The sequence below is a fragment of the Ursus maritimus genome, unplaced genomic scaffold (genome assembly GCF_017311325.1).
Source record: "Ursus maritimus isolate PB19 unplaced genomic scaffold, ASM1731132v1 scaffold_31, whole genome shotgun sequence".
NCBI lineage: Eukaryota > Metazoa > Chordata > Mammalia > Carnivora > Ursidae > Ursus > Ursus maritimus.
Genome location: NW_024425675.1, coordinates 4,753,291 through 4,768,130, shown reverse-complemented (window position 1 = coordinate 4,768,130; position 14,840 = coordinate 4,753,291). Strand labels below are relative to the sequence as shown.

Here is a 14,840-nt window from a genome sequence, read left to right as displayed (position 1 = left end):
GTGTAAGAAATCAGCTTCAAAAGACCACATAGTATGTATCTTTATTTAAATGAAATATCCAGAATAGGCAAATCTCTAGAGACAGAAAGTAGATTAGTGCCTGCCAGTGTTGAGGCAGTGCTGGGAAGAATGGGGAGTGACTGTTAATGAGTACAGGATTTCTTTTTGAGGTAATTAAAATGTTCTAAAATTAAATAGTTAAAATAGATGCTCAACTTGATGAATATATTAAAACCCATTGAGCTGTACACTTTAAATGAATTAATTGGATGGTATGTTAATTATATCTTAAAAAATAAAGCTTAAAATTTTTGATTATAATAAATAACTCATTTATCAAAAAAATCTATAGTTTACCCATACCTTGGAACAGTGTTCAGCAAACTGCAGCCTATGAGTCAAACCTAGCCATACCCATTCATTTACCTGTCATCTATAGCTGCTTTTGCAGAGCTGGGGTAGTGACCAATCATCTGGCCTGCAAAGTCTAAAATATTTCCTCTCTGGTCCTTAAGAGAAAAAGCTTGCCAAATCCTGCTATGGAATAAGAAGTGGTACTTCCAAGGAGTGAAATATATCTGTGTTTACCAATATAAATAGATCTCAGACATTGTGTTAAGTGAAAATAATAAGTTTAAGACAATATATACATTGATGTCATTAATGTGAAAAAGAAAACGAAAGTCATCTAACCCACTAACAAAAATTATAGAATTGAATAGGTATATGTAGCATTTTATGAATGCATCAAACAAGTTCTGAAAAGATACACAACAATCTGATATCTCTAGAGAGAGAATTGAATTTTTGGAATGGTAGTCCAAGTGTTCTTTAACCTTGTTTGTATTATCTTAATATTTTTTCAAAGAAAATATAGAAGTATGTTACATAACTAAAAATATACATGTAAAATGATAATACATTATAGTTATTTTTGGTTTGTTTTTCAGAGCTGCGAGTGATCAAGGTTTGTTAGAGGCTGTAAGTATAGCACTCTCAGTTTGAAACTGCACTTTGCCCTTTACATCCTTTGTCAGGATGTATAACCTGAAAGATTCAATACTTCCTCAGTTTATTCAAGAAATTCCTATGCATATGTGACCTGGGATAAATAATATCCTTTTTTGATTTTACTAGACCTTATTATCATTCAAAAACACTTCACTTCTGAAATATTGAACTATATACCCCATAGTCTTCTAAATTTCTATTCCTTGTACTTCTAGTTGGCTTGACTCTTTCAGCCCCAATTATCATTCATTATGCAGATTAATACCAGTGGTTCATTATTTTAATGAGTTAATGAAGACTTTCTTACTGTAATAATTAAGTGCCCAAATAATTTCTCTATATTGAAATGTGCTTTTCATTCTTACTGAAATTATAATATTTGTTTTTAGAAATACAAACAAATGGAAAATGATTTTCAAGTGTTATTAGAGGAGAAATTGGGGCTGGAAAATGAACTACAAAAGTTGAAGAATACTGAGGTTAGTTCAATTTTAGTGTCTGAAAATGGTAGAATACCTAAAAAACCTTATTATTGTAGGATAGAAATCAAAGATATATTTAAATGTTTTATAATACATTTTTGATATTAATAATGGTTAACAGCTGTGCTTTAAACAATAAAATAATGCTATTTTCTAAATTACTATATAGCTATTAAAACCAAAAAGATGCTATGAAAAAAGGACATAAAATTTAAAATTCCAAGACATTTCTAGATCAAATATTTATTTATCGAAATCTCAATAAATTAGCATTTTCAAAATATCTTTTTAAGTTTAAAAAAATTCCAGTTAACATACAGTGTAATATTAGCTTCAGGTGTATAGTTTACTGATTCAACCTTTACATACAACACCCAGTGCTCATCATAGCAAGTGCACTCCTTAATTCCCATCACTTGCTTAACCCATCCCCCCATCCACCTCCTTACTAGGTAACCCTCAATTTGTTCTCTATAGCTAAGAGTCTGTTTTTAGCCCTTCTAGCCCTATGGACCTTCCCTTGTAAGTTAGGGACTTTTGTCTTGCTGCCTTTTTAAGGTTGTTTTTCTTTATCACTATATTTTGCAAATTTAGTTACAATATGTCTTGGTGTTGTTGGTCTGCTTTTGTTGATTTTGGTTGCTGGTCATTGATTTGTTCAATTTATATTTCTTCCTATTTTAATATGGGTGTTTGTATGTTTATTTGTTTCTAGGAATTTATCTGTTTCTTCCAGGCTTATTGGCATACAGTTTTTTCATAATATTCCCTTATGCTGGTTGTATTTTTGGGTGGTGGTTATTATTTCTCCGCTGATCTGTGATTTTATTTATTTGGGTCCTTTCTCTTTTCTTTGTGTTACAAAGTTTGGCTAGGGGTTTATCAATTTTATTAAATTTTTCAAAGAACCAGGTCCTGGTTTCAATGATCTGTTCTGTTGTTTTTTTAGTTTCTAAAGCATTTGTTTCTGCTCTAATCTTTGTTACCTCCCTCCTTTTGCTGGCTTTAGGCTTCATTTGTTGTTCTTTTTCCAGCTTCTTTCGGTGTAATGTTAATTTGTTTATTTGAGATTTTTCTTGCTTTTTTTTGCATTTAATATGTATTTTATTATTTTTTTAAAATTTTTTTATTATGTTAGTCACCGTACAGTATGTCATTAGTTTTTGGTGTAGTGTTCCATGATTCATTGTTTGCGTATAACACCCAGTGTTCCATACGTGTCCTCCTTAATACCCATCACCGGGTTAGCCCATCCCCCACCCCTCTCCCCTCTGAAACCCTCAGTTTGTTTCCCAGAGTCCATAGTCTCTCCTGGTTCATTCCCCCTTCTGTTTACCCCCCATTCATTCTTCCCTTCCTTCTCCTACCGATCTCCCTGCTATTCCTTATGTTGCACAAATGAGTGAAACCACATGATAATTGTCTTTCTCTGCTTGACTTATTTCACTTAGCATAATCTCCTCCAGTCCCATCCATGTTGCTGCAAATGTTGAGAAATCGTTCTTTCTGATGGCTGAGTACTCTTCCGTTGTACATATGGACGACATCTTTATCCGTTCGTCTGTTGAAGGGCATCTAGGCTCCTTCCACAATTTAGCTATTGTGGACAATGCTGCTATGAACATTGGGGTGCATATGGCCCTTCTCTTCACTATGTCTGTATCTTTGGGATAAATACCCAGTAGTGAAATTGCTGTGTCATAGGGTAGCTCTATTTTTAACTTTTTAAGGGACCTTCACACTGTTTTCCAAAGCGGCTGTACCAAACTGCCTTCCCACCAGCAGTGTAAGAGGGATCCCCTTTCTCCACATCCTCTTCAACATTTGTTGTTTCTTGCCTTGTCAATTTTTGCCATTCTTACTGGCGTAAGGTAGTAATCTCAATGTGGTTTTGATTTGAATTTCCCTGATGGCTAATGATGTGGAACATTTTTTCATGTGTCTGTTAGCCATTTGTATGTCTTCATTGAAAAAGTGTCTGTTCATATCTTTTGCCCATTTTTTTATTTGATTATTTTTTTCTTGGGTGTTGAGTTGGAGAAGTTCTTTATAGATCTTGGATACCAGCCTTTTATCTGCAGTTTCATTTGTTAATATCTTCTCACATTCTGTGGGTTGCCTGTTTGTTTTGATGACTGTTTCCTTTGCTGTGCAAAAGCTTTTTCTCTTGATGAAGTCCCAAAAATTCATTTTTGCTTTTGTTTCCCTTGCCTTTGGAGATGAGTCATGAAATAAGTTGCTGTGGCCGATGTCGAAGAGGTTACAGACTATGTTCCCTCTCTGATTTTGATGGATTCCTGTCTCACATTGAGGTCTTTCATCCATTTGGAGTTTATCTTTGTGTATGGTGTGAGAGAGTGGTCAAGTTTCATTCTTTTCCATATAGCTGTCCAATTTTCCCACCACCATTTATTGAAGAGACTGTCTTTTTTCCACTGGATGTTTTTTCCTGCTTTGTCAAAGATTAGTTGGCCATAGAGTCGAGGGTCCATTTCTGGAGTCTCTATTCTCTTCCATTAATCTATGTGACTGTTTTTGTGCCAGTAGCATGCTGTCTTGGCAATCACAGCTTTGTAGTACAGCTTGAAATCAGGCAATGTGATGCCCCCAGCTTTGTTTTTCTTTTTCAACATTTCCTTGGCGATTCAGGGTCTTTTCTGGTTCCACACAAATTTAGGGGCTGTTTGTTCCAGTTCTTTGAAAAATGTCATTGGTATTTTGATCGGGATGGCATTGAAAGTGTAGATTGCTCTGGGTAACATAGACATTTTAACTATGCTTATTCTTCTGATCCATGAACATGGAATGTTTTTTCCATCTTTTTGTGTCATTTTCAATGTCTTTCATCAGTGTTCTGTAGTTTATAGAGTATAGATCATTTACGTCTCTGGTTAAGTTTATTCCAAAGTATCTTATGGTTTTTGGTGCTATTGTAAATGAAATTGATTCCCTAATTTCTCTTTCTTCAGTCTCATTGTTAGTGTATAGAAATTCAACTGATTTCTGAGCATTGATTTGTATCCTGCCACATTACTGAATTGTTGTATGAGTTCTAGTAATTTGGGGGTGGAGTCTTTTCGGTTTTCCATATAAAGTATCATGTCATCTGTGAAGAGAGAGAGTTTGACTTCTTCTTTGTCAATTTGAATACCTTTTATTCTTTTTTGTTGTCTGATTGCTATTGCTAGGACATCTAGTACTGTGTTGAACAACAGAGTATTCTGTTGTTCTGGGGTGTAGTGCTCTGTATATATCTATGAGGTCCATCTAGTCCAGTATGTCTAGTTTCTTTGTTGATTTTCTATTAGATGATCTGTCTGTTGCTGAGAACAGAGTGTTGAGGTCCCCTACTATTAATGTATTATTATCTGTATGTCTCTTTATTCAGATTAAGAGTTGGCTTGTGTATCTGGCTGCTCCCCTGTTGGGGGCATAGATATTTATAATTGTTAGATCCTCTTGTTGGATATGCCCTTTAAAAATAATATCATGCCCTTCTGTATCTCTAACTACAGTTTTTAGCTTAAAATGTAATCTGTCTGATATGAGAATTGCTACCCCAGCTTTCTTTTGAGGTCCATTGGCATGAAAAATGGTTTTCCATCCCTTCACTTCAGTCTGGATGTATCTTTAGGTTCACAATGAGTCTCTTATAGACAGCATATGGATGGGTCAGATTATCCAATCTGCAACCCTGTGTCATTTATGGGAGCATTTAGGCCATTCACATTGAGAGTGATTATTGAGAGAGATGATTTTAATGTTGTCATGTTGCCTGTGAAGTCTTTGTTTCTATAGATTGTAAATTTCTGTTCTGTATGACTCTTGGGGTCTTTTTACTTTTATAGAACCCCCCTTAATATTTCTTGTAGGGCTGGCTTGGTGGCCACATATTCGTTCAGTTTCTGCCGGTCTTGAAAGGTCCTTGTCTCTCCATCTATTCTGAATGACAGCCTTGATGGATAAAGGATCCCTGGCTGCATGTTCTTCTCACTTAGTGCTCCAAATATGTCTTGCCAGCTTTTTCTGGCTTGCCAGGTCTCTGTAGACAAGTACGACATTATTCTGATAGTCCTCCCTCTGTACATGAGGAATCTCTTCCCCCTCGCCGCTTTCATTTCCTTGGATCTAAGATTTGCGAATTGTACTCTTATGTGACGTGCTGTCAGTCTGTTGTCCTCTCTGCCTCTTGGACATGAATGCTTGTTTCCTTTGCCAGATTAGGGAAGTTCTCAGCTACAATTTGTTCAAATATTTCTTCTAGACCTCTCTCTTTCTCCACCCTCTCAGGATGCTGATGATTCTGACATTGGAATGTTTCATGGAGTCAGTAATCTCCCGTAGTCTTTTCTCTTGAAAGTGGAGTTTTTTAAGCCATGTTTCTTCTCTTTCTTCCTTTTCTATCATCTCATCCTCTAACTCACTAATTCGTTTTCTGACTCATTTACCCTGGCCAACAGAGCATCCAGTTTAGACTGCATTTGATTCATAGCATTCTTAATTTCTGCCAGATTTGTTCTCATTTCTGCCCAACGAGATTCTATATTCTCGTTAATATTTTCATTAATATTTTTTTCAAGCCTACACATCATCTTGACCATTGTTACTCTGAACTCCGTTTCAGACAATTTGGTTATATCCATATCCATTAGTTCTGTGGCAGAGGCCACAGTCTCTGTTTCTTTCCTTTTTTGGGGGGTTCCTCCTCCTTGTCATTCTGATGAGGTGTGGTTGTAGGGATGTACAGAGCCCAAATTATTGACCAGGACCCAAGAAAGATGCATTTGTTTTATAGGGACGTTAGGGATGTGGGCTTGTTTTTTCAGCCTGCCTTCTGGGGGAGGGGCCTGGCATGCTGATAGTCAGGTAACCCTGTTTGGGTAGAGTTGCCCTGTCCCCTGTGGCAGGGGCGATAGACACAGTGAAAACCGGTTTTCCCAGGCTTTTGTTCTCTGGGGGCTTTCCCTGGAGGCTCTCTGTCACTCTTCTGAGGGTCAGAGCTGCAGTGACCATATTCAAACCTCTGTCTCAGAACAGGGAGTTCACAGTCTGCTCTTTACTGAGCTCTCCTGGCCACTCTAACTCCATTTCTGTTGGTGCTGCTAAAAACCCGCAGTGTCCCGGATTGTGTGCCCCACAGCCGTTCTCCCATCCTCGCTCCCAGGGCCAGCACATCTCTGCCCTTTGTGCTTCTAACACCACCAGCTGTCCTGGGTTCCTGCGTGCGCTTCCGAGCTCCCGGTTTCAGTCTGGTTCTTGCGTGCTCTCCAGAGCTCCAGTTTTCAGTCTGGTTCGAGTGCACACTCAGGAGCTCCCAGTTTCAGTCTGTTTCGAGCGTTCCCAAGCTCCCAGTTTTAGTCGGGTTCACGGGCACCCCGAACTCCCTGTTTCAGTCTAGTTCCGCCCCACCCCCCACCTACTACCGGTCCGCAAGGTCTGCAAGTCCAGCCGGCTCCCCAGCACAGGAGGCTTCTGCTTCCCGGCGCCCAAGCACAGCCACTCCCTCCCCCTTCTGTTTATCTTCTGATATCTGTGCGCGGATTCACGGCTCCCTGCTTTGTACCTCAATACTCAGCGCTGGAGATGTTCATTTGTAGAGATCCAGATGTATCTTCTTATGTCTCAGGCTGATTTTGTGGGTTTCAGGATGGTTCGGTAGATACCCATCTTGATTCAGGGGACCAGCTGAAATAGGGTCCCCTACTCCTCTGCCATCTTTTTTCATTTTTCTTGCTTCTTGAAGTAGGCCTGTATTATTATATGCTTCTGTCTTAGAACCACTTTGGCTGCATCCCAAATATTTTGGACCATTGTGTTTTCATTTTCATTTGTTTCCACAAAAATTTTTTTTCTTCTTGATTTCCTGGTTGACCCATTCATCGTTTTCTAGCATATTGTTTAACCTCCATGTATTTGTGGTCTTTTTAAATATTTTCTTGTTGTTGACTTTAAGTTTTATAGCATTGTAGTTAGAAGATATGCATGGTATGATCTCAGTTTTTTTGTACTTGTTGAAGTCTGATTTGTGACCTAGTATGTGAGCTATTCTGGAGATTGTCCCATGTACACTCAAAAAGAATGAGTATTTTACTGCTTTGGGATGGAATGTTCTGAATATATCTGTTAAGTCCATCTGGTCTAGTATGCCATACAAAGCCATTGTTTCCTCATTGATTTTCTGCTTAGATGATCTGTCCATTGATGTAAATGGGGTGTTAAAATTCCCTATTATTATTGTATTATTATCAGTTAGTTCCTTTATGTTTGTTATTAATTGTTTTATATATTTGGGTGCTCCCATCTTGGGGGCATAAAGATTTGCAATTGTTAGATCTTCTTGTTGGATAGTCCCCTATATTACTTCCTTCTTCATCTCTTGTTACAGTCTTTGGTTTAAAATCTAATTTATCTCATAAATATTGCTTCTCCAGCTTTCTTTCGACCTCCATTTGCATGGTAAATGTTTAGCCATCCCCTCACTTTCAGTGAAGGTGTCTTTAGTTCTAAAATGAGTCTCTTGTAGGCAGCATATAGATGGGTCTTGTTTTTATATCCATTCTGACACCCTTTGTCTTTTGATTGGAGTGTTTAGTCCATGTATATTCAGAGTAATTATTGATAGATATGAATTTGGTGCCATTGTATTACCTGTAAAGTCAGTGTCCTGGAGATTTTTCCACTCAAAGAGTCCCCTTTCATATTTCTTGCAGGGCTGGTTTAATGGTTATGAGCTCCTTTGGTTTTTGTTCCTCTGGGAAACTCTTTATCTCTCCTATTTTGAATGATAGCCTTGCTGGATAGAATATTCTGGCTGCAGATTTCCCCCATTCAGCAGTTAGAGTATATCATGCTACTCTTTTCTGGCTTGCCAAGTTTCTTTTGAAAAATCTCCTTCTAGCCCTAAGGGTCTTCCCTTGTAAGTTAGGGACTTTTGTCTTGCTGCCTTTTTAAGGTTGTTTTTCTTTATCACTATATTTTGCAAATTTAGTTACAATATGTCTTGGTATTGTTGGTCTGCTTTTGTTGATTTTGATGGGAGTTCTCTCTGCCTCATGGATATGGATTTGTGTTTCCTTCCCCAGATTAGGGATGTTTTTAGCTATTTTTTCCTCAAATAAATTTTTTGCCTCCTTTTCTCTCTCCTCTTCTTCTGGGACTCCCATAATATGAATGTTATTATGTTTGGCGGAGTCACCGAGTTCCCTAAGTCTGTTCTCATGTTCCATTCCTCCTTCTCTCTTTTGTTCAGCTTCATTATTTTCCATTATTTTATCTTCTGTATCAGTTATTTGTTTTTCTGCTTCCAGCCTTGTATTCATTACATCCAGTCTGTTTCCAATCTTGGTTATTGCATTTTTCATTTCTGAATGATTTCTTTTTAACTTTTATCTCTGGGGTAAGGGCCTTGCTGAAGTCTTCCATTCTTATTTCAAGTCCAGTGAGTATCCTTGACTGTTGTTTTAAATTCTCCATCAGGCATGTTACATATATCCGTTTCACTTAGGTCTTTGGCCATGACCTTATCTTATTCTTTCATTTGGAATGAATTCCTCTGTCTTGGCATTTTGTTTAAGTCTCTGCCTTCTCTGTGTTAGAAAAGCCACTTATGTTTCCTGCTCCTGAGAGGTAATGGCTTTACGAAGAAGAGATCTTATAGTGCCCAGGGCCTGGCACTTCAAGGGAGTGTCTCTGGTGTGTGCTGCATGTGCTTTGCTGCTGTATTTTGGCTGCTCTATCCTTCAGGCCAGTCATCTGAAAAGCCTGTCCTCACCTGCAGTTGGCAGTGTTTGGTCCTCGGCCAGAATATGGTGACTTTTAACAAGGCTTGCTCTGGTCTGCTTGTTAAATGAGACCTGATACTACTTCCACTAGAACTGAAACCCTGCCAAACTCTCTGGTTGGGAGATGTGCTGTGGGCAGGGGTTTCTGCTGGTCTTCTGGGGGAGGGTCCCATTCTGCTGGGACTGAGGCAAGCTTGATGGAGAAGGGCAGTACTGCCAGAGTGCAGGGGTGTAAGCAGGTGTAAGCAGGTTAGGTAGCTAGTGTTGGTGCTGTGCTACTTACCTCAGTTGGCTCTGTGTTTATGGTGAGGGGTGGGGGAGAGAAATGGTACCAGCCAGCAACTTTGTCCCCAGAGAGGCATCACTATAAATGCTGACCCAGGCATTTTTCAGATCACTGTTTCCACACCATATGTCCCTTTTCTCCAGGAGTAGGGCAATGCCCTCTGGGGTCTAACAGCCAATCCTGGTGACCTTTCAAACTCTAGTCTTTAAGGCCTGTCTGTTGCAAAAGGTCATAAAAATCCACCCCTCTTGTTTTCCAAGCCAATGACTTTGGGGAAATTTTTTCCTTGTGTATTCCCCTGTGTGCTCCTCTCTCACTTGGCTTTCTCTATGACCACAGCTCCCTCTCCTCCGCAGCACCAAAAGTCTGTTTTGATGTAGGAAAGATGTTAGAGTTTGAGGCCGATGGTCAAAAAAGAATTCTTGAGACGTCTTTGGTGCAAAAAAGGTGATTTTATTAAAGCACAGAGACAGGACCCATGGGCAGAAAGAGCTGCAGTGGGGTCGTGAGGGGTGGTGATCATATACTATGGGGTTGGGGGAGGTAAGGAAAAGGGAGGTTTGAAAAGAACTTTCATGTATTAAAGAAGACACACAGGATACTGTTGGCTTTGCTATTTGTCAAGTTAAGGTTATTTTTCCTTCTGGTAAGGCATTAACAGTAAGATAGTTGGGAGCTTTCTGGAGGAATGTTACATTCCTCCTATCACACATCCTTATCAATGGGCTGTAGGTTTAAAAGAAATTCAATTTTATTTACATTTCCTTCTGCCTCAGCCTCCCTCAATTTTATGGAGGGGAGGGTGATGTTAGGGCTTCAGGAAACTGAGTTATGGGTCTCTGGAAGTTAGGCTATTGATAAGAAAGCTTCTTCCTTGTAATTCACTGGGACATTTGTAAACTGAGGGAGACTCCTATCCTGCAGGATTGTGATCTCTATTAGTTAACTATTTATTTTTCCTTTCCATAGCTTTAGGGCAGCCAGAATGCCTGAGGAATGTCACACATATCATATGGTTGGGGGGGGGGGTCGGTGTCGGGTGTCAGCTTCTGCTTTGTCCTCAGCTGGCCTTCTGCTTCCTCATCCTGTTTCTCCTCCAAACCATGTCTCCCTACTTCAGAACTTCTTTGATGTGGCTTCTTCTTTCCCATTGTGGAGTTTGTTCTGTTAGTCTTCAGGATAATTTCTGGGGTATTTAGAAAGATTTGATAGTTATCTAGTTGTGTTTGTGCGATGAGACGAGTCTGGGGTCCTACTCATCTACCATCTTCTCTCCCACCTCCTCAAATATATCTTAAATACATTTTATTGTATTTGCAGTTATGTAATGTATGTGTACACATTCACTATACTAAGTAGAGTGAATAGAAGAAATACTAAGGATAAAATTTGTCTGCTTTTTTTCTCTTTTGCTATTTTTAAATAACTTATAAAAGTCAAACTATAGACAAAATCAAATGGTTTAGAAAAAAATTTATTAACCATTTAAATTCATAAATTCATAAACTCTATATTTCAATGTAAGGTCAAATCAAATAAAGGAAAGTACCCTTGAATTCATTAATGTTGGTTTCTTGATATTTCTTTCTTACTAGAGGAGGAAGCAGAAGGAGGACCAGAAAATTTGCTCTTTAATCAGTTAGAGAAGCAGTGATCCTACACAAGTGTTCAATATATTAGATCAAGGCTGTCACGTATGTTCAGTGAGGAATAATTTCATTTAGGTAGCATTCCAAGTAGGAATAGAAAATTTAAAAAATAAGTAAATAAATAGATATAAAGTAGTAATTGTCATATTAAATAATTGAATAGTCTGGCCAAGTGTAGGAATTTTGCAACACCTTAATCATGCACTAGATCCACATACAAAAAACTTGGGAGCTTTTTAGATGACTTGAAGATGTTGCCACAGTTTCTGATTTTGCTTTCTTGTGTTATTTCTTTAGGTTTTGTGTCTCTAAACCGCAATTATTCTGCTCTATAGAACAATTATTTCTGTATGAATCTCTTCAATATATGGTCTGTGATACAACATGGTTTTCTTGTTTGATTTATAGAAACTTTGTGCTTGTCGATAGATTATACCTCTTATTCATTTTTGTCTCCATTCCTGCACGTCATTACTGCTTCACTCCTCAACTGGGTTAAATGGGTGATGGGTATTAAGTAGGGCACTTGTCATGATGAGCACTGGGTATTGTATGTAAGTGATGAATCACTAAATTCTACACCTGAAACTAATATTACATTATATGTTAACTAACTGAAATTTAAATGAAAACTTCAAAATAAAAAATATTAACGTTCAGTGGCCACATTTCTTATACTTTACATATGTGAGATGTAATCAGTGAATGACTGTTCTTAACTTCTTTCATTGGAAATTACTTGTAGCATTTGTGATCATTGTGTGGAAATGTGAAGGGGAAATGTGAAGGAGATATGTGGAAGGAGAAGCTATTCCCCTACCCCCCATCCCTTTGGATAGTGACTCTGGGTTTACTCAGCTCCAACTGCTTCCCTTCCGTAATAGTCAATTTTTAAGTGATTAGATCTTATTGACTTCACTTAGGTAAAATGTCACCAGGACAGTTTGAGATGGGGGAAGTGCAGAACCTGCCTTAAAATGTAGTGCTGTTTCTTAACAAAAGGTAAAAAGGATACTGGGCACAAATATCCTGTGTCTACTATAACTTGGTAGTATTTCCCTAATTACTGAGTTATCCATTTTGTTATTCCAGGTATCAGCAAACATTTACTGGGCTAGATGAGTATTTTAGGTTTTGTAAGCCATACAGCCTATGTTGCAACTTAAGTCCATTTCTATAGTATGAAAATAGTCACAAATGAATGAGCACGGCTATGTTGCAATAAAACTTTATTTACAAAAAAGACCACAAGGCACATTTGGCCTACAGTTTGTCTCCTTATTTATTTCATTTCTGCTAACACCTGGTTTTCTATAATAGCTTCCTAAAAGGGATCTTCTACCTGTGTATGTTTTGGTATGCTGTTTCTAGAAAATGTCACTGCTTAAAGATTTGTTTCTACTTTCTATTCTGTTCCACTGGTCTTGTGTAGTTCTGTGTTAATGCCTGGAATCCTTAATGGCTAGAGATTTAGAACAGGTCCTGATATTTTGTAGGGCAAGTCAACCTACCTTGTTATTTATAAGAACTTATTTATTTTTTGGTCTTTGCACTTTTGTATAAATTTTAGAGTTAATGTGTCAAATTCTACAATTGCATTAAATCTGTACATCAAATTGTAGACGTTTACATCTAGGATATCAAGATTTACCTATTTGTTTATAAATATTAAATGTCTCCATTTTTAAGGTTTTCTTTAATGCTTACAGTGTTTATGATTTTCTTCATAAAGCTCATTCATTTTGTTAATCTTAGATGTTTCATATTTTTATGGTATTTTAATTGCTGTCTTTTTAAAAGATATTTTAAACTACTATTAGGGAAGTGTAATAAATTTTTCTGTATTGAATTTTGCATCTGGAAATCTACCTAAACTGTCATCATGGTTAGCTTTTTATTTCCTACTTGCAAAGTCAAAGTATGTGTGAATAATAATTGCCTAAATTTTCTTGCTTTTCAATTTGAAATGCTATTTCTTTTTTTTTTTCTTTTTTCTTTTTTGCCTTGCTGCACTGGGAAAGACCCCTAGAATGATACTGAATAGACATGAGGAGAGTGGGTATTTTTCATTTGTTCCCAGTTATAAAGGGAACGTTTTCTTGTTTCTGTGGTCAGTCAGCATACCTGTGCCTGCCTCTCTTTCTCAATATCATTTATCAAGTTAAAGTATTTTTCTTCTTTTCATAATTTGCTAAATATATTTTTTTCATGCTTCATAAAATTCTTTCAGCTTCTGCCTATTGTCCAATTCTGAAGCCACTGCTACATTTTTAGTTATATGTTACAATAGCACCCCGCATCCAGGTAACAAACTCTTTATTACTTTTGTATTTGCTGCTCAACTGATTGCTTTATTGGTTGCTTTACAGTAAAGCGCTTACAGTCTTGTTTTAGGTTATTGCAGTCTATATTTGACAAGAACCATAGTTCTTGTCAAAGAACCACAAGCCATAGTTCTTGTCAAATTTGTGAATAAAATTTGGCCATTGTTTCCTCAAATATTTATTTTCTTTCCTTACCTCTTCTCTCCATCATATACTGCAATTACAAGCATATTAGTCACTTGAAGTTTTCTCACAACTCACTGATGATCTATTGATCATTTTTTATCACTATTTTTTAGTCTTTTTCTTTTTCGCTTTTAAAGTATTTTTTAATTGTCAATGTATATTAGATTTTTCCACATAGGGAATATATCCCAAAACTGATATTTAAGCTAGAAAGTTATTTGGGGACCTTAACAATTCTCATTAAAAATTCATCATTATACTTATTTTTCGTATTTTATGAGGAATTATTACACTTTTTGTTTAACTAGTGAGAACTTTGCCACTAGTGATTTTGTGTGTTGGAAGTTGTGGTATAATACAGGAAATAAACACCTAATGCGTGCCTTAATAGGTCTCTATCATTAAGGGCATCTATAAATTTCAATAATCTAATTGTTAGGTTTTTTCTCACTTTCTTGTATAAAATAATCTGTTACTACATAGTTCAAGAATACTTTAAAATATGTGGTTAGTTCTCCTATATTTGCTTTGAAATGCAAATTTGTTTGAACACGAACAATTTGAGCCAAATATGAATTTTACATGTGTTTACGCACAATTTCATCTGTGAAAAGTACTGGGTGAAAGCAGAAAATTGACTCTATACACTATATAGGTTCATTCACCGTGTTTGTAGTGTGACAAACCAGTCCACGTCTGTTACAACTTTTCATCCAATTTCAGGTAACACTTCTTCCAAAATTGCACAAAAACAAGTTGCAAGCTATTCGATGCTCATTTCCACAAACAAGTTTCAAGTCTTCCTCAAGATAAAGAGCTAGCTATATTTCTAGTATTATGTATTTCTTAAATCATTTAACTGTGTAAAACAGAACGGTTCTTATTAGGTTTCTATTTTTTTAAAAAAATGTATCATTGGCAGTGTTTTTTGCATGCTGGGCACCTTACCTCATTTCTCTCATACATCCTGAAGTTTTTAGTGCATGATTTTTCATAGTAAGATGATTTTCAGGAAGGCATATGTTATACTTTAGAAGAACTGGCTGTAATTTGTCAGGGGAACTTAATTTTTTTGATATATATTAGCTTGTATACAATTTACATTCAGTAAATTGCCATAG

The 14,840-nt window shown here is 37.0% G+C and overlaps 1 protein-coding gene across 1 annotated transcript in view; it reads left to right on the top strand.

Moving 5' to 3' along the window:
• The window catches only part of CCDC7 (coiled-coil domain containing 7), a 346,398-nt gene that overhangs the window by 66,904 nt on the left and 264,654 nt on the right, over nt 1-14,840 (top strand). Inside the window, exons 10-11 of the mRNA XM_040645272.1 lie at nt 951-981; nt 1,401-1,490. Coding sequence (XP_040501206.1) covers nt 951-981; nt 1,401-1,490 — 121 coding nt within the window. The remainder of the gene's footprint in view (nt 1-950; nt 982-1,400; nt 1,491-14,840) is intronic.